Source organism: Ochlerotatus camptorhynchus, unplaced genomic scaffold (assembly GCF_037179485.1).
Source record: "Ochlerotatus camptorhynchus isolate MF236.1 unplaced genomic scaffold, CSIRO-AGI_Acam_v1.1 ptg000434l, whole genome shotgun sequence".
In the NCBI taxonomy this organism is placed as follows: Eukaryota; Metazoa; Arthropoda; class Insecta; order Diptera; family Culicidae; genus Ochlerotatus; species Ochlerotatus camptorhynchus.
The window spans coordinates 9,670,213-9,694,628 of NW_027040920.1; the positions used below are offsets into that span (position 1 = coordinate 9,670,213).

At 37.8% G+C, this 24,416-nt stretch overlaps 1 protein-coding gene across 1 annotated transcript in view; it reads right to left on the reverse strand.

The window, feature by feature from the left end:
* pippin overlaps positions 1-21,478 on the reverse strand; it is a 41,155-nt gene extending 19,677 nt beyond the window's left edge. Inside the window, exons 1-3 of the mRNA XM_065234638.1 lie at positions 21,188-21,478; positions 19,596-19,944; positions 6,448-6,583 (exon numbers count right to left, since the gene is read on the reverse strand). Of these exons, the coding sequence (XP_065090710.1) occupies positions 6,448-6,583; positions 19,596-19,944; positions 21,188-21,204 (502 nt within the window). The 5' untranslated portion in view covers positions 21,205-21,478. The remainder of the gene's footprint in view (positions 1-6,447; positions 6,584-19,595; positions 19,945-21,187) is intronic.
* Positions 21,479-24,416: the final 2,938 nt, after the last annotated feature.

Below are 24,416 nucleotides of genomic sequence, written 5' to 3' on the forward strand. Positions count from 1 at the left end.
ACCTTTGAAAAAAAAACATTGATTATTAAAAATGCGGTTTTTTATCTGGTTGAACATTTTTTGGTTAACAATTGCTCCAAACATTTTAGGAATCCTTGACATTATTGCGGTAATTTTTAATATCTGATCGTTTACCAGATTTAAATATAGAGCAATTCTACGCCAAATGACGATTCGGAAAAACTCGACCTTATCCGATTTGCATGAAAATTTGCATAACTGTTTGTTTTGGGCAATAATACACATTTTTGCTAAAATCTGGCCAAATTTTCAAAAACTTTTAGCATTGGAAATGGCACTTGTACCATAGAGGTAACTCTACTTGTACTGCCTTCTACTAAACTGTCAGTTCCGAGTCTACCTGCAGAGTCACTTGGTTGAAAGAATTTACACTCGTTCGACAATCTGTTTGTAGGTGAAGATGGCTGAATTTTCCCATGCTTGCTCATATGCTGAGGATATTTCTGCCTCAAGTGCTTAGCAAATTTGTATGTAGGGGAAATAGATGTAATGTCGGCCTAAATGCCCCTAATTTGGGCCCATACATAAATTCAGCAATGGACTAAATTTTCAATAGCGACCAAAAATATCCATTAGTTAAGTCCCAATGACGCGTTCATCTAGATAAAATTTATAAATAGCTGATTTTTAGCGATGGGCCCAATCTTAGATCCATATGCCAACATTAGAGCCATTTCCCCTATTTATATAAATTTTGTAAAATTTTGGATTTTTTTTGGTATGCTTTATGCAGGGTGGCAAGTAAACCAGGAAAACCAGGAAAACCGGCAAAAAACCAGGAATTTCATAACTCCACCAGGAAAATAATCTTGTTTTTACAATTTAAATAGGTTTTAAATTTTATGTATTTCAAAGCTTCTTTTTATAATCAGGTCAAAACAAATCATTTTGTTCAAGCTAAATCTTTCACACAACTAAACATCGATGACCAAAATTTACCCTGAGAATTTAGTAAATATATTTTGTATTTATTTTTAATTGCATTTTTTTCTCAAATCAATTGCATGTATGATCTGTGCTTAATTGATAACAGACTTAACCAGTGCCGACGCGTAAATACTTTGAAGTACCTGTTCAACATGTTCAATAAAAAAAAGTTCTGTTTCTAAAAACATCAGATAAGGCCTTCGACCTTCATGACAGTTCTACAAAACTCGGGAAAGTCTTACAAGTTTCAGGAAAATCCTGTGAAGTACTGTGATGACCTACGACGGTCAGGAAATCTCTCCGAACCTTCAGAGAAGTTCTACAAATTTCAGAGAAGTCTTACGAACTTCAGGGAAGTCCTTTAATCTTTGGGGAATAACTACGAATTTTACATAATCTTCTACAGATTTCATGTAACTTCTACGACATTTAGGCATTGCTTAAAACTTAAGGATAATCCTATGACACAGTCTTCAATACTCTTGGGAAGTCCTCTGAACTTAACATAGTTCTTCAAGCTCAAAAAAGTTCCTAGAACTTCCGAGAGGTCGATTGAACTACAGGTAGTCCTACGAAATTCATGGGAATTTCTATGAAATTAAGGAAAGACCCACAAACTTTTGGAAAACCCTTCTATATTTAAAGCTTTATCAGGGTGTCGACTACCTGGAAAAACCTGGAAAGTCAAGGAATGCCAGGGAATTCTATTTATGATCAGGAATGTCAGGGAATGTCAGGGAATTTTTGTGTAGGTCTGGAAAAAAAAGTTGATCACATTTCAAAAAATCAAGTGTGGGACACATAAAAACAATCTTTGAAATTTTATCAGTGCATGACGTCAAAGTTTTTTTAGAAGATCCCGGGTATCAGATCTACTCACTGCGTTTATGGACAGCCTTGCCGGTATCTATTCGAACAAGTTGCTGCTAGTGTCCATGGATGGGCCCAATGTGAATTGAAGCTAGAGATACAAAAAGGTGACGAGAAGCTGATATATCTGGGAAGCTGTGGGCTGTATATTTTGCATAATGCATTCAAGGATAGTGTTCGCAGTATCAGTTGGAACGTTGTCAAATATTTGCGTGGTATCTACAATATCTTCAAAGATGTACCAGCAAGACGAGCGTTTATTACGATGTATTTTGGATCTACCATGTGTTCCCGTTGAAGTTTTGCGGTCACCGATGGCTGGAAAATAGTGCTGCTGTTCAGAGGGCAATTAAAATTACTCCGCAAATAAGAAAATTTATTCAAGGCGTCCAGAAAGACAAAATCGAACCAACGTCAGCTTCCTACCAAGATGTTAAAAACTGTTTGAATGACTCGCTGCTGATGGCTAATAGTACGTTCAGACTACAGATTTATAACATGTTATAGCAGTATCTTGATGGTGGTTACTGTGTTGCAATTATTTGACAACCGTTATAACATGTTATAACTCTGTAGTCTGAACGTGGTATTAAGCTAGCTTTCTTCAAATCAGTTGCTGTCGAAGTTGAGCAATTTCTATGCGAATGTCAGACGGACAACCCTATGGTGCCTTTTTTGTGCAACGCGATGTCTCAAATGGTTGGACGCATTATGAAAAGGTTCATTAATATTGATCATCTGAACAATATTGCACAGGTAAATGCACAATTGATCAATATGATCGCAAAAAGGAACGCCTGGACGTTTTTTGGCACAGGTTATTGGTCGGCGTATTCAGAACTATTGTTGGTTGTGAAAATGATTTGCTGCTTATCGCATGGCAACGCCAATGCTCAGAGGTTTTTTTTTGGTAAATGCAGGATATCGGTTTCCGTTCCGCTTTCGTCCACATTGCGTTTGGGCCTTCAGTCGTAGCGCGATGTCAGATTTCTGATGGTGTTACTCATGCAGGTGGGTTGGAAAACTTACAAATTTTGGGAGTTGGTTGGAAATGCTATCTAATATGAAGCTTTAGTGCGATAATTTATTAGCTAGAGAATGATCTTAGAAGAGGGTAGGCAGATAGTTCCGGTAGAGTACGGAAGTATGAAAATTGAATAGAAGTTGAAAATGAACGAAGGGCCATTAATGCGACAGTACAAAGTCAAACGCACACCTTTTGCCTAACCCGTACGATGTACGCGGAGATTTGAAGTATGTCTTCAAATCTACAGAATGAACTTATACAGCGAGTTGGAAATTCGCATTCGCTTTCCATGTAGACAAGGATCGTCGTATGAAAGAAGCTTTCGATTCCGAGAAAGCGAAATTGTTGAAACGCCAGAGAGGAACAGAAGCGAAACATCTCAAGAATAAGCGAAGAAAGTTATTGGAAAATGCTCAAAAAGAAGCCGAGAGTTTGCAGGAGAAAATTGTTCTGCTCAAATGATAAACATTTTTAAAAGTAATCCGAACATAAACACATATTCAACTTGTAATTTCTCGTTGTAATGTGAAATCACTGAGAGAATAAAATGTTAATGATAATTAAACTTATATAGGGGAATTTACGTATTCTCGGCAACCTAAGCAGCGACCATCTTTCTATAGCCTTTTTCTCTAAGGAACGCACACATATGCAGTATTGGTTTGTTTACAATCTTTTGCTGCCAGCTGCTCTAACAATTTCAGTCGAAAGAATTGTCAAAAACTGTTTTGAAACGCTTTTACAAAGCTCCAATCTTCTCTAGTGAGAGCGAGTATTGTCGGCAACCAGTTTTTCTTCGGCAACCGTTCCATTTGAACTGCATGTAAATCTGCTGTTCTATTATCGGCAACTCGAAATCAGCTACAATTTGTAGTGCGTGTGTTGCATTTCAAGAAAACCTTGCTAGATTGCTTTTTCTCAGTGGTAAAAATATAGTCAAATTGAAGCTGAAAGCATAAAGAATCGTTTGCATGCATTCAGCGAAGTGTTTTCGTAAGAAAATCCAGTGAAAATAGTGTTTCAATTTAGGTTGCCGAAAATAGTCTGTCATGCCGAAGCCGTCATTTCCCCTATTATTTTGCCATGTCTGCGGTTGTCATATGGAGTTCCAGAGAGTACGAAAACTTACTGACTTATGCATGAGCCTTGTATCCTCAGGTTCGGTTGCCAAAGCAAGAATGATCACTGCTCTGTTATTTTACAATAATTTATATGTTAAGAGAAAGGATCGTCTACGGGTTGATTTTTATTTGGCTGTGAAATTAGGAGCACAAATTGAGAGCTTGGTGACATTTATTAAATATTCCTATTATTACTTAGTAATGAGTAGTGAGCCTAGTTGTGAGCAGTAGTTATTATTATAATATGTATTTATAGCCCTAGGCCTTTTAACATCTTTCGTTGGTAGTCGGTCAAATGTTCTGTAAAAATTGTATTAGTATCAAGTTCTGTTTTACGTGCCACGAAAACTTTCCCTGCTGCTCATTTTAAACTAACCTTAATTTGCATTACACTATGATAAAGCACATCACGTTGTAGCTTCTTAGGTTAAAATAACGGAGTTTTTTGGTCTGAAATTTTTCTGATAACCGACTGGAAAGTCAGAGAAAGTCAGGGAATTTTTTTTTCGACTTTGAGTCGACACCCTGCTTATGAACTTCAGGGAAGCTCTTCTAAATTTAGGGTCCGCATATATTTAGTTAAGTCCTTCAAACTTCAGGGAAGTCCTTAGATCTTCGAGAAAGTTCTTCGAACTTGAAATAAGTCTTACGAACTTCTGAGAATTTCTACAAACTTCGTGGTTCAAAAAACTCCGAACTTCAGGGAAATCCTAAGATCTTAAAAAAAGTCCTTCGAACTTCGGGAAAGTCCCATGAAATTAAGGCAATACAAACTTCAATGAACGCTTCAGGGAAGTTCTACGAACTTTAGGGAGTTTTTCTGAACTTCAGCAGTCAGTCTTTTTAATAATAAGAGTTATTAAACCAGCGTTGTTTATGAAATCTTTTAATCATATGATTTTGAAATCATGTTGTAATCAAAATTCCGCTAAATAAAATCCTTAATCGTTGACAATTTGCGGAAAATTTAAACAAACTGGAAAACCGTAAAATTGTTAGAAGCAAAGGTTTATCAAAGAGTCCTCATTCATATCACACTTCGCAATTTCACCTTGAGATAAACTAGCCCGTTGGCAGTTGCAGTTTCATAAACGGAAATCTCAAGATTTAGGGGCTTATAGATCTCTAAATTTCAGACATTAGATAGGGCTCCGCGCTAGTCCGTCGTATCTCAGCTTTTCTTCGTCATACACCCCTAAAATCGCTCATTTTACGGGTTATCGCAAATGTTTCAGTGTCAATCGTAATTAATCTTGTAAGCAAAGATGTTTTTGCAAAAACATGAGTGAAAACGCTTTGCTATTATAGTTTTAGCACATAGAACGGAAATAGGCGCCATGATACGACGAAGTAGCGCGGCTCCCTACTAGCTTCTTTACAGCAAACAATCAGATAAAGATTTCACGGGCATTCATAAGAACCTTAATACCTATTTTGGTTTGTGAAATTCCGCATTGCGCGAAGAATGATGGCACAAGGATTCACTTTATTTATTTTTTATTAAAAATTGTATATAAACATGGTTTTTAAAACCAGGAAACTTTTAAATCATTGACCAGGAATTTCAAAATGGAAATTCACTTGCTTCATGTTTTTAAGATTTATAAATTCACGGTTACATTAACAACGGTTATCGATTAACAACCGTGGTTAAAACCATGAAGAATAAGATAATGTGGTCGTTAAAAACGATTAACACAAAAAATGTAGAATTCAGTTAATCCTAGATGGGTATCGCTTGGTTTCAGTGTTCTTAGTTTCTTTCTCTTTCTGTAGAAACAGGAATTTACTTCCCAATGCGAATTCCGTCAAATTTGCATTCCTCCGTTATCCAAGATATATGGACATGTCTATGGATGCATTCCACTTTTATATAAACCAACTGTTTTGTTTTGTTATGAATATACCAACACTTGTCCAGTTGCGTGTATAATACATGCGTGCATAATAAATTCTTATCAAGGCCCGGTGACAGGGTGGAATGCGATAGAACAATCTTTTAAATTTGGGCAATTTTGGTGGTTGTATCAGATGGCGACGACGACTGCCAACCACCTTACCAAGTTCAGAGTTAATGAAATTTGATCTTCAAGAAAGCACATACATAGTATATAGGCAATATACCAACAATTCAAACACGAAAAGTTCTTGGGCGCGTGTAGTACGTTGATTTACGTCACCCACTGCATACTGCCCGTACCGTCTATGTAGAATATGCGGTTTTATCAGAAGTGGTTGTGTTTGACCTAGTTTTTTCCCTACATAGCCGTATCGGGCTGTATCCACATTTGTACACATTAGAATTAATGCTTTTTATTTTCAACTCATTAGAGATTATTCTCGGATGGTCGTCGTTGGGGGGTCGGACCTTGCTCAAACAGTTGCACGCTGGGCAAGTCGTCTCCGTCGTCGTTGCCTTTGTTGTTGACGAGACTTATGGCCGATAGAGGAGCTACATATATCTCATATTATGCTACTCACCAATCCACGAGCCCATCTCCATATCGATGAGCAGCGGCTCGCTGACGTTGTAGAGCTGAGGAAGCAGTACCGCCGAGTAGCCAATTGGCATACCGCATGCTGCTGCCAGCAGCAACACTGCACATGTTACAAGACACTGAAACGAAAGAACAAACAAACAAACACAATGATCATTGAGTAGCAGCAGCAACTGTTGTGTTTTGACGACATCGATTAGGGCTTTTTAATTGGTTAGAGTGGTTGGGGTTACCGAGGGTTAAAACGAGTGCGTGGAATTGAATCAGCTGGTAGACGGTTTTGATTGAGGACCGTCAATTGACTGTTTTAATTTGTTGCATCAAACCGGTTGCTTGATGATCCCGCTGATTGCCAGGCTTGTCAGATGATTGAAAACAAGTTGCTTTCGAGCGGGGCTAGATCGCTAGACGATGGGAATGTGTGACTTTGTCACGTGTACAGTGTTCAAGTTTTGTTTGCATTTTTACAAGGTGCCAATTAGCAATCGAATTATTCATATCTAATGTGCGAAGAGACGTTCGCAAAACTTGTTTATTAGAAACGATTCATATTTTTTTTAGCATCGATCAACAGCCGCCGGCCCTTGTGGAAATAGCTAGATTTAAGAAACGTCGAAACGTGAGGTGTCACATGCAAATTTGCTTTGAAAAATTGTATTACAGTGCTTTCCAACTTTTATCAGCTCCCGATTTTGTCTACCCTCGATTTTGTCAGCATTTTTTCCCGATTTTGTCAGCCTGCAGATTTCACTAAACTTTTCAGTTTCTTAATATGAATTGTCATACTTTTCGCTCTGAATGATGTTTATTCTTACCCTTCGCTGAAATTTGAATGTTAGGGGAAGTGGAGGTAAAATGGGAATACAGGGTGAAATGAATATTTGACAATTTTAAGTGCTTATGCATGCAAATATCAATCATTTCAACGCACAGGACTTTCAACCAATGTACCTTTTAACATTTAATTAATTTACATTCAAAGATTTTGAATGACTTAACTGTTGAAGAGATCGGTTCATTTTATTCCCTGTTCCCCTACTAGGAATTATTAGTTTTGAATTGCTGTTTGCTAGAAAAAAATATGTTTACCACGGAAACCTACACTCAAAATAATCGACACGTCAAAGCTACGTGAAAAATCACATAAGGTATCTCGTTTATTCTATCAGCTTTACGTGACTCTCGTAGCATATATGTGATACCACTTAAATATTAAAGAACATTTCTGTTGAATACTCTAACGCATCCAATGAAATTTACGTGATTTCCACAGAGACAATTTCTATGTGCGTTTCACGTAAACCTTACATGGTTTCCACTTCTGAAAAAAAAAAGAGTGCGACACTCAGCATGGTGCACAATATGGCGGCTAGATGTAGAGATGTTTTTGTTATTTTGATAAATTAATTGCAAGATGTAAGTATAAGATCCGGGTTATTTTTTCCCATTGTCAAAACTCACATAAAATTTTTATTATTTTTACAGGTAGGTGTCAAGCAATCCAGCAGTTCCCCGCGGAAAAATAACTTGGATTATCACCAACCTCTATGTTATCACCCTGCACCTGATTGGAATTATTAGTGTTTCATCGGATTTCATTGTGGCTTTTTTTAATTGAATAAAAGGACATTATTCTGATATATTGTGAAAATTCATTATAATAATAAATAAAAAAAAGTATATAAGTATCATCAATAACAATGGTACTTAAAACCACCATGACATTCATTAGCAAAATCACGTAAGTTATACGTGATACTCATGTGACGTTGAAGCTTGACGAAATGAGTGCATCTACATGAGAATCACGTAACTCTTAGGGGCTGTTCATAAACTACGTAGACAGTTTAGGGTGGTGACAATTATCCACGGCCCATACAAATTTAAAAAAAATTTGAATAGACAATTGTCTACGCAGGGGAGGGGGGTCGAGAATCCCAAAAAACTGTCTACGTAGTTTATGAACAGCCCCTTACGTGAAAAGTACGATGGAAAAAATCTACGTATGTTTTCACGTAGCATTGACGTAAACATTATTTTGAGTGTACATTTTCTCGAGGGGGACGACACATCTAAATCTCAATTCTAGATGCTCCAAAAATCTCACACTAGTGAATAAATCTTCGAAAAATCTTCTTTCATTTCTCGCATCTACTTGCATCGCGCATCATCATATTTCCTGCATCGTAGATAGAGTCGTCCCCCTCGCGTTTCTATACTATTGGAATGAAAACATTACTTTATTGTCAACAACATTTATTCATAGAAATTAAGAAAAAAGAGCATCACAAATTTAAGAAAATGCATTGTAAAAAAGTTGCATAAAAGTTTTGATTGACTTTCAATTTTCAAGAAATTTTGTCATCGCAAATTCTCGAATTCGACGGAAATAAATAACATCAAAAGGGGTCCACGGATAGTAATCTCCTTATACCTTTTGGCAAATTTCTATTGCTGATTATTCATAAAATGTATAAATCGACTAATAAGCAGACGCCTTGCAAAAAGTTAATGAAGATCATGTGTCAAATGAAATGTATAATCGGTCACACATATCTTTTATATATTCTTATAGGACCTATGTGGTTTGTCTTATGGAATGTATAAGGCTGATGTTTTGGCAAAAATGGTTGGTTGGTTGGTTGTCTTTATTAAGGAGATTTTCAGCCAGATGCTGGTTCATCTCCGTGGCAAAAATGTATAAGTGAAACACATGAATAAAATAACTGATTTTCGTTCCGTGTAGGTCACTCAGCACAGTGTGCACTCATAAAATAAATCACATAACCAGTGGAAAATATCCATGTGAATTTCACATAACTCTCATGTGATCCCATAATTGGAAATTGCACCACTAAATCACATGAACGTTATGTGTCCAATGAAATCTATATGATTTCTCATATAGAATTTCTAATGCTATGTGACATTCAGGTAAACATCATTGTTTTTGTTTTTGGAAAAATACTATGTGCGTTCCTAATGTAAACTAAGTCAAAACTTTTTTCAGTGTGCCAAAAACACAGTAGGGCACACCATGGCTCACTCACTGGCACTGTTTGGCACCCATGGTAAATAATTTTTGTGATCTCTTAAGTAGCTGGTATCACTGAATTATTTCTGCGCCTGTGCAGTGAGGATGTGTCAAAATTTGATTGTTGACACAAAAAAATTTTTTTTTTCGGTATCCGCAACAGATATTTTCGCCGGAGCCTCCAACTCATCCTTACTGCTACGGTCCACAACCGGATCAACGGAAGATGCCGATATCACAACGAAGACCGGGTGGATTTAATATAAATATTTGGAAGCCAGCGCAGGAGTGCAGAAACTGCCACGGAATTGGGCAGTTTATGAACCCCTGCATTGACTTCCAGTTGTTTCACTGATTTAAAACAGTCACTAACATTGTCTGTTGTAGAACTCCAGACATGGATACGCTATCCGGCACACAAACAGAACCACGAACCGACCAAATCATCAGGAAGCATTTAGCGCTCAACCAGGACTAGTTCAGGATTGATTAAAATAAAATCACTGCAACTCCGCCACTAGACATTTTAACCCCGAATAAAAATCATTAAAAATGAATCCCAAAATATAATATTTATTTATTTAAAAATATAATTTAAATTTACCGACTTATTAGCATGTGTAGAGCAATTATTTTCAATCAGAGATTCTACAATTGACGTCCATTCCGTCTCCAGTAGCTTCTGGATGGTGATCCGAATTTTGGGATTCTTGTGCAACAGCGAAAGCAGCACGTATTCCAATTCTTCGCAGGATTCTTCAGGATTGCAGGATTTCCTCAACGTCCAAGAATGGTTTCTCGAAAAACATGAACACGTACAGTGTCACACCGAGAGCCCACATTTCCAGTTCCGGGCAGGAGTAGCGGTTGCCTGCCAACACTTCCGGACTGCAGTACTCGGTCGTGCCGTAGAAGGTAAAAAAAATAATTGTAAGCTGTACGAACGTCGCCGATCCGAAGTCAATCAGTTTGATATGGAAATTGTGCTCGGTGATAATCATAAATACTCAGAGGGAGAGCTGGGCGAAGATAATGTTTTGAGTCAAATGAACTGCCAAAATCTGAGCCAATCGAACATTCCCATTAGAATTTGTCCGAGGATTTCTTATTCTTACTGGATTATATTTGAGAGTAATTCAATCGAACAGAAATTCAATCACCATTATGTTTCGTGTGCTTCTCAAATTCAACTAATTTTTGGAATCAAAAACAATATTCTAACTCTATTGATTAATTGATCTTAGTTGGTTAATTAATGGCACCAAGAAATGTGCAAAATATTGCGATGCAATCAATTGTTATTTTGCACGTAAATCGAATGAAAAATAAAAGTAATGTGAAATGCTGGCTTCTAGCAAGGGTTGCAAGATAATTTAGGTACAAATCCCTGCTGCCGAATTGTACTTTGTTTTCTCCGCCTATCTCTCCCTCTGAGTATTTCTAATGATAACGTTTTCGTCTTTGATGTCCCGGTGCAGAATGTTCAATGAGTGCAGTCCCGATGTGACGTCTATCATACGCACACTACGTCGCGTTTACGTATACGCAAAATGTTTTCACCAGGAACTAAATTTCATAGCAAAAAAATTTCCTGATGAAAACAAATCACTGACACAATCACACTATTATCAACAATCAATACGAAACTAACGATTTTAAATTGGCTCACTGCTTGACTGCCTATTGGTCCCAAGCAAATCGATTAACGTATCCCATTCTAGTCAAAATTCTAGTACTACACAATGTTTGTTTTGATGCGCTATGAAAGTTTGACAGCTAAAATGAGGGGTTCTTGGATTTTCCTATGTTTTGAGGGGTGCTTGGGACCGTAGATAAAGGGTGATACGGTCAAAATTTGGTCAATATCAACTTGACGTATTTCTTTCAATTTTGCATTTAAAAAACCTGAACACCCCTCATTTTGAAGGTGTGTGTGTGTAGAATGTTGCTCCTATTTTGATTTTGGAATTCACTCTTCAGTTGTCAAAATGCCGTCCAAGCAAGAAGAGCAGCGTATCAAAATTTTGCTCGCGCATCGCGAAAATCCGAGCTACTCGCACGCAAAGTTGGCAAAATCGCTAAAAGTTGCCAAATCAACCGTTACAAATGTAATTAAAGTGTTTGGGGAACGTTTGTCGACAGCCAGGAAGTCTGGATCGGGGGGAAATCGAAAACCGGAAGCCGCTGAGACGACAAAGAGAGTTGCCGGTAGTTTCAAGCGAAACCCTAACCTCTCTCTCCGAGATGCCGCAAATAAGCTGGGTGTATCGTCTACAACCGTGCATCGAGCCAAAAAACGAGCCGGACTATCGACTTACAAGAAGGTAGTGACTCCAAATCGCGATGATAAACAAAATACGACGGCCAAAGCGCGATCCCGGAGGCTGTACACGACGATGCTGACGAAGTTTGACTGCGTGGTAATGGACGACGAAACCTACGTCAAAGCCGACTACAAGCAGCTTCCGGGACAGGAGTTTTATACGGCAAAAGGAAGGGGAAAGGTAGCAGATGTTTTCAAGCACATGAAACTGTCAAAGTTCGCAAAGAAATATCTGGTTTGGCAAGCCATCTGTACCTGTGGCTTGAAAAGCAGCATTTTCATAGCTTCCGGGACTGTCAACCAAGAAATTTACGTGAAACAGTGTTTGAATAAACGTCTGCTGCCTTTCCTGAAGAAACACGGTTGTTCCGTACTGTTTTGGCCGGATTTGGCATCTTGCCATTACGGTAAAAAGGCCATGGAGTGGTACGCCGCCAACAACGTGCAGGTGGTTCCCAAGGACAAGAACCCTCCCAACACGCCAGAGCTCCGCCCAATTGAGAAATACTGGGCTATTGTCAAGCGGAACCTAAAGAAGACCAAAAAAACTGCTAAGGGCGAGCAGCAGTTCAAGGCAAACTGGCTTTCTGCGGCGAAGAAGGTGGACAAGGTGGCTGTACAAAATCTGATGGCAGGGGTCAAGCGTAAGGCCCGGCAATTCGGATTTGGAAAAGCGGAAGCCTAACTGAATATTTTTCCTGAATTTTATACTAATTGAACTTGAACAAGAAATTTAATTTGATTTTTTAAATAAACGATTTCACCGATTTACACGCGTTTTCCCTTGACCAAATTTTGACCGTATCACCCTTTAGTACCAGAGGTGAGCCAAAAAGTTGAGCACGTTTCTTTGGGACCTACTTGTCTTAGAGTTACCTCTATGCTATTATCTTCGGCAACTCATACGGTTTGACATACCAAAACAAAACATTTGAATTGTCAAAATACCGGGTTGCCAAATAATCACAAACAAAATCAGTCCGATGACATGCACATAAAAAAAAAATTGTAATATCGATCAACGTAATTCAAGCTGAAATATGAAATAATGATGTAATAGTAAAAAGCAGATACAATATTACATCAATGGATGTAATTTTGTTCGTAAAATCGGTATACATCGTACAACGTAATATTACAAAACCAGCGGAATGACCTCTGTGCGGCTGTTTGGATGTAATATGCAACATTTTTTTTTTCTGTGTGGCACTCTCGGCACACTGAGAAAAATGTTAGCGCAAAATAAGTGTGTAGAGTGACCACCTCTTGTAACATCATCAATCTACCCATGCAAATTGTTTCTGAGAAGATTTAATCCTTAGCTGATCACAAAATTTTCACGTAGCAACGTATTTTTTAAAATAATCATAAACATTTTTTTATCATTTTAAAATCAATTATCCCATCGATATAAAGTTGAGATTCCTTGACGACTCATACAGAATTGATTCTGTATAATTAAAGATATTTCTAGCGTTCAGAATCATAAGGGTCTAACCCTAACTGCGGTGATCGATTCTCTTCATCGATTTTCTCTTTTGTTAATAACTCGGCTGGATTAACATTTCTCGGTGCGTTTGATTTTGCATTTGCAAGCTAATACTACCTTCCACTACACTGTTTTGTAATAATAGTTTCGGAAAATTGTTACACTGAACTGTGGTTATGCGAAGAGAAAATCTATGAAGAGAATCGATCATCGCAGCTAGGCCCTTATGATTCTGAATGCTAGATATATGTCCTTTTCAACGTTTGTTCGTTGTCTACATTCAGGAGTAAACAGAATGCTTAGCTGGATGTATGCTCGGATGTATGTAGGTATCCGAAATTTCTCTAAAAACTTGTGTAAAGATTCCTACTCGACTTAAGCGCCACTAACGGTGACTTCCCTACTTAAAAACCCTCTTTGACAACATGATGGCGCTGACGTTGCACAAATTACACTAGACACTAAGTGCTAGTACCGCCAAGTGGCAATTTTCAACACAAAATTTATCGATACTAGCGCCAAATTGGTCGAAAGTGGAAAATTTATAGAGAAAATCAGGAGATGCTAACACCACGTAACGGCGACGTTCCCACTTATTTTACACAAGTTTCTGACCGAACTTGAACGTCTGTTCTCTGTGTCAATTCCTCATACAAGGCATATAATTACCACTCTTATGTGATCGCAGTGCCATCTGTTAAGTGCACATTGAAACTGTTGGGAGTTCCCAGCCAATTTCACCACCTGGGCTCAATAACTGACAGGTGTCAGCATGACAGATGTCAAAACGGACTTTGATGATCAGCGAGGGAAGAGGACGATATCATCCTCGAAGTCATTATCATTATAGGGTAATTGATTCTGGTTGGACCTATCCAAAAACTGATGATGGTTGGACCTATTTTTTCAATCGCTACACGCAAACCAAAAATCTATTACAATGAATGTTAGTTCCGTTTCCTACCATCCTCTGTTCATGAACATCGCAACGAATGTTAGAAATTGACCATGCAGGCGATGTAATGGTTTTTTGTCTTTTTTTATTTCGTGTTCCATCTACGCTTTCGACTATACCAGTAAGCTTGTAGAACGACGCACATTGTAGAACATTGTAGAACGACGCACACACTTATCTCGAATCTCTCCAGCAGAAAAAGCATACGAAGTCGAGCATGCGAGAAAATGAGCGCTTCATGTTTGCTTTTAGGCTGACCATATTCATAAGCATGGAGAGAGCAGTGGAGAAAGCACAGGTATGATAGTCGCAACGTCCGTGGTTCGAGTCCAGTCGGCAACCTTTTTTCTATTTTTTTCGACATAATTAATTTCACTCACTAATACACGCAACATTTTTCGGTCTCCAATTTTCTTACATCGGACCGCAGCTAGGTATATCGCATCCTCGGTTCATGCGGTCTCCACTTACATCCTCTGATGATGAATCCCACATGATTGTAAGCGAATCTTACATCCAGCGCTAATTTTTTTTTTTCAAAGATCATTTTACTATCATAAAAACTCTTTTTCTTCAATTTGCATGGGTGTTTTATTGAAAAAACTTCAAAACAATTGAGTTTCAATGTGTTTTCAAAACAGTTCACTTTCCACGCATTAGCTCGTCATCATGCCTTACTTTCAAACATACAAAAAAGGAATATTTTTTACATTTATTTTTATTTTCTTGCAGTAAAATACTGCTTTAAGGTGTAAACAACACGTTAGTACGTCATTTATCCATTGGTTTCACTAAAATGTTTGAATAATTGACGAAATTCGAATAGATAAATATGATCATGGTTGGACCTACGCATGATGATGGTTGGACCTATGTGTTTCCTAAGACGGCCGCTAGGTGCGCTTCGGTTTGTCTACATCCTTCATGCAGAGCTGATTTGAAATTCAATTTCGTTTTGGCCGAGTGATCAGTTTCTTCAATTGAAAAAATGGCTAAAGAAAAGAGTTATACGGTCGAAAATCTTCAAGAGGCTGTTCTTTTAGTAAGAAATAAATTACTTACCGCGTATCAGGCACAGAAAAGGTACAATATTCCGAAAACGACAAAAACGACGCAAAAATTAAGGGAATCCACGGCAAGAAATATGGAAGGGAAATAGTGTTGAGTGTTGATTTGGAGAACCAGCTAGCGGATTGGGTTTGTATATGCGCTGCTTTTGGCAGTCCCAAGACGACCAAAAAGATCTTGGAAGCTGCTAAAGACCTTGCGTCACTAGTTGGGCGTAAATTTAAAGGAGGAATTCCATCGTCAGGTTGGCTGAAAGGGTAACCACCGATTTCCGAACTACCACGAAAGCGCCGAAGGAATCTGTTAATATGAATTTACATTAAGCACTTTTCATACACTTTCTGGGTGTGAATTAACTTGAAATAAAATGTTAACAAACTAAAAATTGCTAACTGAAACTCTTAGGAGAAAAAGAACTATAAAACCGGAATTAATTTCTGATATTCTGTCATTTTAACATGCCCGGAAGTCGGGTCAATGATGTTTTCAATGTGGTCCAAGGCACTCAATTTTGTAATTGATCTTGTTATCGAATTTGGAAGTAACGTGAAGTGTCGCATGATAAGTTTTATTCCTTCCATGTCAAAATTAGGTCCATGTTCCATATACCCTGGAACTTGTTTCGGCCATATCTCCGGAACCAGTTGACCGATTCCAAAAATATTCGATAGCTTTCAAAGGGACCACAATACCTATAGTTTGACGTTAAAAAAAAAATCCCAAATCGGGTCAATGATTACCGAGAAAATGAGCCATGATGAATAGCTAATGCGTGGAAAGTGAACTTTTTTAAAAAAGAAGTTAAACTCAAATTTCTTGATTTTTTTTAAATAGCAAATTCATAAAAACTGTTTAAAAAGGGTTTTTTCATAATACAAATAAGCTCTAAACAAAGTTTTTGAACAAATATGGGCTAAACTAGCATTTGCAAAAATAGGTCCAACCATCATCATTTTTTAGGTCCAACCAAAATCAGTATAGGTCCAATCAACATCATAATTCTTTGCTGAATAAAAACGTATTATAAAATAATTTGTTCATAATATTTAACTTTTTAGGTTATTATTACAAACAAGGAAGGTAGATCTTTCCCCTAATCACGCATTTTTCATAATTATATGTTGAATTCATGAAAAAATGCGACATGCATGTTGACGTCGTGTGAAACCAGTCTAAATAGGTCCAACCATCATCAGTTACCCTATTGTCATAGCAAGATTCTTTTCAATCATTGCCACTTTATACGCTACAGAAACACTTGAGAAAACAATCACACATCCAAGTGCGCATCATGATGTGCTTGTAATATGTTTTGCTTTCGAGCGAAAGAGTTTCCAATATACCACCGGTATCAGTAAGATGCAAATCTTTAATAGTAATTGATGATTTTCGGAGCTGTTGTTGAAAACAATTTTAATAAGCATAGAAGCAAACAAGGGAAAAACCACAGACAAACAGACATAACACTAGCAAATTGTTCATCGACCAAGCATTGAACGGACAATTTAAAAGTATCGTAGTTGGTAGTACCGCCACCTGTGGCGCGCATAGTCAATTCCCTTGCGTTTGACGTTTACACACTACCGCCATCTGTACAGCGTAGTTCCCACCACAGTGAACACAACAGATGGAGTAATGTTTTAGCGACAATGTTTACAGTGAGAAATATCCAATAAGTTTATGTCTGTTTGTCTGTGGAAAAACTTTCCCTATTTCTAAAGAATAATTCCAACACCCCAGCCACTGTAAATGCAACGCATCGAAATCATTGCTAAACGTAATAAAATATGCCGTCTTCGTTGGCCAACGCATTCTATTCAAAAATTACGTTGGAATAATCATTAATTTCCTATTTTATAACATAGGAAGTATTTGTCAACGCCGGTGAACGTAAACGCAAACGTTTTCCTCCAACGCTGCAGTTCAACCATAGAGGTAACTCTAAGACTAGAAGGTCCCGAAGAAACGTGCTCAACTTTTTGGCTCAGCTCTGGTACTCTCTTCGGTCCCAAGCTATACCCCTCGAAACATAGAAAAATCCACGAACCCCTCATTTTATCTGTCATACTTTTATAGCGAATCAAAACAAACATACTGTAGTACTAGAATTTCGACTAGAATGCGGTACGTTAATCGATTTGCTTGGAACCAATAGGCTAGTCAAGTAGTGAGCCAATTTTAAATCGTTAGTTTCGAATTGATTGTTGGTTCAACGTTGTCTCATCACAAACCGTTTGGCGCTGTTATCTGTTTCTTCAAATTCCAAAGAGTGAAGGGGGTCTGGTAATTATATATATGTACTTGCTTGAAACACACGTTTTTGGGTATAAAGTAGCGTAAAAATTTTTTTTTGGTCACATCAGGTTAACATTTTCCGAAGAATCGATCAAAAGTTTTAAAGTTTTAAAGTATGGTAAAATTTGAGATACATTAAAAATGAACTTCAGAATCGGAACTACAACGGTACACTACATTGGTGAAGGTTTTGGAAAGTTAAATGATTATTTTCGAAAAATCACCCCAAAACATGGAATTTTAGAGCTACGTTCACAATCCTTGAAGGTACGCTATGGTACGTTTTTGGTACACTACGAAAAACATAATTTTATCAACTTTTATGAAAAGTGTCCTGCTGGATAGATTGACATGATATTAATCAGGAATATTTGTTTTAATTATGGTAATAACATACCTTTTCTTTGGTGATGCAATTGAAAATTTACACGGTTATTTTTCAATGTTTTTTTTCAATGAGTACACAGTGATAATAACGAATTTATGAGTAGACCTACGTGGTCTTTTGGTGGTTGTAAACATTAGGGTGGTCACGTTCATTATCCAAGTAAAATATCCGTTGAATTTGGTCAGCACCTGGCCATAAGGCTTAGGGGTTCGATTCATTTGTTTGCTGACTGAAAGCCTTCCCAGAAATCACATTGCCAATCATACCATAGAGGTAACTCTAAGACCAGAAGGTACCGAAGAAACGTGCTCAACTTTTTAGCTCAGCTCTGGTACTCTCTTCGGTCCCAAGCTAATCGATTCACCCCTCGAAACATAGGAAAATCCACTAACCCCTCATTTTATCTGTCAAAATTTCATAACGAATCAAAACAAACGTTGTGTAGTACTAGAATTTCGACTAGAATGGAATACGTTAATCGTTTGCTTGGGACCAATAGGCTAGTCAAGTAGTGAGCCAATTTAAAATCGTTAGTTTCGTATTGATTGTTGATGATACTGTGGGCTGCACCGAAGTTTGAATTAAGTTGATTCCACTAATGTGAAGTTCCAGGTCAAATAGCGAAAAAATAATCAAATTTTAGATTTCACCTCTCAGCATTCCATGGAACATCGCATAATTGATCGCAAGGGGCAATGAACCAAGTTTGTGCTAGAATGCGGCCATTTTGACTTAAGGCTAACCTGTCAATATGGCGTCTTCGATATTTTTCGAAAACGGCTCATCTAATCGAAATGGCGTCTGAGACAAAGTAGTGAGAAACTGGTTTGTTTTTTTTTCAAAAAAAAAAAAATATACACTTAAGAAAATCTAAACTTTTCGTCAAAAAACAAATAAAAAGCTGTTAAATATTTAAATAACAAAAAAGCGCATTTTTTGAAATTATGTTTATTTGAAAGCATATCAAAAATGCTAAATGGACACAATGGACAGTTCGAAATTGACCAAAATTGTAAAACATAAACTTTTAGTCCAAATTTTGAACTTTTTATCACGCAATATTTATGTGATTTGTACATAAGAAACGATTTTCTGGACTAAACAAATATGTTTTCTGAATAAGAAACTGTAAAAATTAATTATAGTAAAAAAAAAAATGCAAAATTTGATTAAGATACAAGGACAGGTTTAATGCTTCAGTTGTAGCATAATGTGCATCCAGAATGATCAAGTAGTAGCAAATGTGGGTCAACCATGTAAATAAACAACACCCAAACGAGTATATTAAATTCTCATTCTGAAATATGAGAAAATGCACCCGAACAATAGTTGTGCTCTTGTTATCTGTAATAACTCAATAACATGTAACAAGATACAGTGAAACTAGTAAACAACCAAACTAGGATAGTGGGTGGCGTTTGCGTAAACATAATTAGGTTAATCTTGATACAGACGTCTAGTTAAAACCTTAAATGACCAACCACTTCACTCAACAAATGGTTTGAATTGCTTCACCACTTGTCTGTTACATAGGTATATCAGTTGACATCATGCATTATTTGAGAACGTTCAAACCTACCTGATGAAACACTCCTTCGGTTGTCGAGTTGAATTTCTCGTCGTCGGCTTCCTCTTTCTGCTGCAAATACTGCGCATCCAGTTCCACTAGCTTCCCATCCATGTAGAACGAAGCCAAAACAGTCGATTCCAGAAGCTCTTCCGTTTGATCCTTTGCTTCCGAGGAATCGTTCGTCAATGCTCGACCTGATGGCAGCGAGTCTAGCTTTTGCACTTCACTTTGACCGTTCAAACTTTCTTTGCTACCCCTACTGGCGGTGACTGCCAGCCTGACTGAGCCGTGCTGGTATTCGGCCGGTTGCAGCTGCGTTTCGATGACGGTATCACCCGCGAGGGGAGACTTTGCACTGCTGTTGAGGTAAATAATTTGCACATTGTTGGTGGTTATTGACGGTTTTGCAAAATATATTTCCCGAAAGAAAAATGTTACTGATTCCAAGACGATTGGAATTTGTAAGAATTATTGTTTGATTCTTGGACTTCGGACCGTAGTTTGGAACATCTATAGTTCTGTTACACATTTTTTTTTTGAATTGTTAATCCTGCTTTTTTTTTATTTTGGAATGCTTTGCAAACCTAGAACAAATTAATTTGTGGATATTTCAAACTAAATCTTTGATTTAGAACTGTTTTTGAAAATCCCGACTCAGGATAAACTTTAATTATTTTTGCTAGGAATACTCAAATTTTTTCAAAACTTCACAATACTTAAAGTGCGCGATTTCCAGTCTCTATACATTTTCTGGGCCTGTTGTAGTGAATGTAAAATTTGTTCAAACTTGTCTCTAAAAATTTGGAAAACCATGATCTTTGTTAAATTCGCTGCATTCAACATCCTAGATTTTTTTAACCGCCTCAAACTTTGAAAAGAGTTTTTCCAATTTTCTACTTCTGAAATGTTTGACCATAATCCTCAGAAAATCTGATGATTTACGGATGTATTTGTATTCAGGTCCTCGTTCAAACTATTTTTGAATGTATTGGACTTAATCAAGCTAGTCGAAATAATTGTAAATTTGTTGTCCTCTGATGTTATGTGCTTACGATTGTAGTTTTAAACATCAAGTTAACATTTTTCGAAACCAAATTTAGTGTTCTTGTAATTTCTCTGCTGCCGCCTTAGAATTCCCTTCCCACTTTCTTCGTCCAGATGTTCGACTTCACGGACGGCACTCAGAGATCACCTCTCGTATCACTTCGCTTTAAATTTAGCTCACAAAATCATCTGGCCCATTTCCCAAAATTATGTCATTGCCATCGTTTTATCTATACGAGCGCGATTCTGGTGTTCTCGATTCGGTACACGCACGTACATTGTGCATATAGACCTGTGATGCCACCCATCCCACACTGTCGGTCTTTGACGTTCGGGGACGTCTCTAAGGTTATTCTCTTCGTCCACATATCACTTTCATTCGCACTCGAAATGGTATTGGGACCTTTCTACGCTTCTGCCCCTCGTTTATGTATTATCCTTCCAGAAAGGACCGATCCATGTGTGGGCTGCTAACGTTCGTTGACCTTTGGCTATATTTACACATGCCTGTATGTACTTCCACTCTGCATCATTAACCACACCTATCGACTATTTACCTTTTATCGAACTTCATTTTGGTTTCTTCTTACTAAACTTGCACACTGCCGTACATAATTTCTTTGTAGACAATTCAAACAATTCACTTCACCGAACAAGTTTGCACTTCAGTCTCTCAATCAATCAAACACTCAATATCGCCAGTGAAAAATCGCAAAGATCACGCGCACCCACTTCGACGTCGTCGTTGGAGGGTCTTATCAGTACAGCAGTCCAGCAGCGAATGTCCACTGGCCGCTAGAATCGATTTGGTATATATATTTTATCCGGTTGTGGTGTGGACTTGCACTTTCAACGACTCCGTGATGATGTTCGCGCGTGAGGCGACTGATATGCCTCGCAGTCTCGTGCCAGTTTCGGTGGATGCTGGTGGTGACGTGATAGTCATCGATTCATTCGAGAGAGAACTATGACGTCGCTGTTCTGTGAGCGACGAGTGCGCGATTGCGTGATTGCGAGAGTACTTCTCTGTTTTTGTTTTGACGGTTGGAAGCGATAGCGAAACCATCAACAAGCGAAACAGGTTCCAACAGCTGACTTGTGTAGCAGTAGTCGTGTCATTGAGCGTATGACCCTTTCGGTACCCGATGTCTTTGGTTGGCTTCTCAAGAGTATAATACTCATTTTGAAAATCTTTTCCAATGTTCTACGAAAACCATGCACTTTTTCAGTGGTCTTATTGCACCTTAAACATCCATCCACCTTGAAGATGAATGAGAAAGATTTGGAATTACGGTAATGTGAAATTGTTGAAAGATAGAAGTCTGATGCGCAGAGGGGCTGGCAAAATCGGGTCATTACTGTATTGCGAAATTTTACTGCACTTAAACTCGATCGACATTAATATCGTCGTTTGCAATATTTCAAGAGCAAATTTTCATTACGTCGAAAGTAACAAAGGTAAACAAAGTCGAGCTATCAGTGTAAATCGATATACTGTCTACTGTCCGAATATAGGATCACATCCCATTTTTAAATTTATTTACCAGTCAAATTGCTTTTTGACGTAATCACCTTCCGATCGAAATATTTTTCGATGTTACAGAAGTCACCCGATTTCTATGGGGATGCCGTTTGTCTCAAGTAACAGCGCAGGGAAACCCGTAAAAAGTGTACGTTCGTCGTTTCGCTTTCTCATTATTAAAGTGAATGAATCGAAATGTTTGTTGCTAAGATGATTTTGGTGGTCCTAAAATGATGAATGGGCTGCACGTAAGGAGACGTGATTGATAATTCTCCCGAATATCCTGGTTAATAGCGTTAGCGTTAGCGTTAGCGTTGTTATGATATACTTCGTAGATTGGATACTAGCGACACTCACGTCTCTTCTGAAATTCTCAGTAAGACTACTTTCAGGAATAATGCTGGGGAGTAAACATTGGTTCCAATCAAAACAAGAGTAACAGAAGCATGACTGTCGCTATTCCCGGCCACGCCCATCTTTACCATAACTAGGGATAGGGAAGGAAATGTTGATGTAGTACTTACTTAACGAGAGGCCACCGACTTAGCGACACCCTCATAAGTGCTACGGAGTTGGAGGGTTGGGTAGGGTATTCGGTTAGGATTCACCTCAAGTTGGCGATGCAACCAAAAGTATGTATTGTTTATTTGTTGTTTATTTAATCTATCGATAGCCGGCTATCGAAAGAACATATTCATTTTGTTTAGTGAGCATGAATTTTAAGAGTCATGACGGAGAGCTTGGGATTAAACCCATGATTTTCTGCTCAGTAAGCAAAAACGATCCCTCCAGGGTCATCGAGCATCTCAGAACCATAACGCTTCGCGACAATACAGGACTACGTTTTCGCTTGATATGCAAATAGTTTCCAAGATTAATGTTCAATATCAAATATACAAATGATGGTGGCGATTTATTGTGCTGTGGAAAGCTTGAAATTAAATCCATGATTTTTTGCTCAGTAAGCAAAATCGATCCCTCCAGGGTCATCAAGCATCTCATAATCCACAGCGCTTCGCGTCAAAGTCCGAATATATGGATGAACTATCTATTATTGAATAACTATTATTTACGATAATTACATGAAAGAAATAAAATATAAACTACAAACAAAACGTGACTACTAAAATCTCAAAAAGATATTCTCACAAATATATTTCATGCAACCAGGAATCTCAAAACCATTAGACCCTATAATGATACTCTGCACATGTTAGACACAAGAATAGGCCAAAAAGCAAACGTCCGACTCACAAAACCTGTCAAATCCACTTGCAGTCACAATCAACGGTTCTACGAATCGCGAGCGCTCACGAATCATAAAACCGCTGACTGCGACATTCTGAAAGCGAAATTGGCAGGCTCTATGCGTCAAACTCCCGCCCTTCAATCTCCTCCTGCATCCAACAACACAAATCTCCATTACAACACCTATGGTGGTAAGCTCCAACCGGTATTATCCTCGGATTAAATCCCGATCAAGAATGTCCGGCTGGTTTGATGTCGACATCAGAGTTAATCAACATAATTCTGATCAAACATTTTTCAGATCATACAAACAGGGACGGTATTAAAAGTTAATCCGAGTTGGAGCTTACCGCCACTAACGAATAAAACTCCGAAAATCACTTTTTCTGCCTATCTTTCTATTAGTTCTGCGGACATGCGTTAGCTTCGAAACTTCTAACCAAACTAGGAAAATTTTCAGATCACAAAAAAAAACTTTTAAACGTAATTACAAAATAAATATTGATTATTTTACGCAAAAACGAGCACTTTTGTATCGTATGCTAAAAATAAAGTATTAATATAATTAAATGCAAAATTTACTAGAAAATCATTACTTTATTGGTGAGAAGTTTCTAATAAGCCCTCCCAGTTCCTCCGTATACAGAACAAATCTGATACTATAATCAGAATTGCTCAGTCTGCATGAAGCTGCTCATTTCATCAAGGAAGTTCTATTAACAACCAAGAATTAATCGTTTGAGGCATACTGAAGCATTAAGAAGGTGATATGTGTCACTATAGGAAATCATCATCGTTGCAAATATAAAGAAATTAAACATAACCCTTTGCTTCAGTATCGTCAACCTCCATGTCCATGGGGAGGGACTGTAACCGACGATCTTTCAAATCCGAAAACTAAAAACTACGAAAAAGTACTTAGGCCTTCATTAAGTTCCACTTTCACGCGACGTTCAATGACAGGGTCCTATCCAGGATTACATCTGAAAAATCCAAATCTGGCCAACGCCCACCTA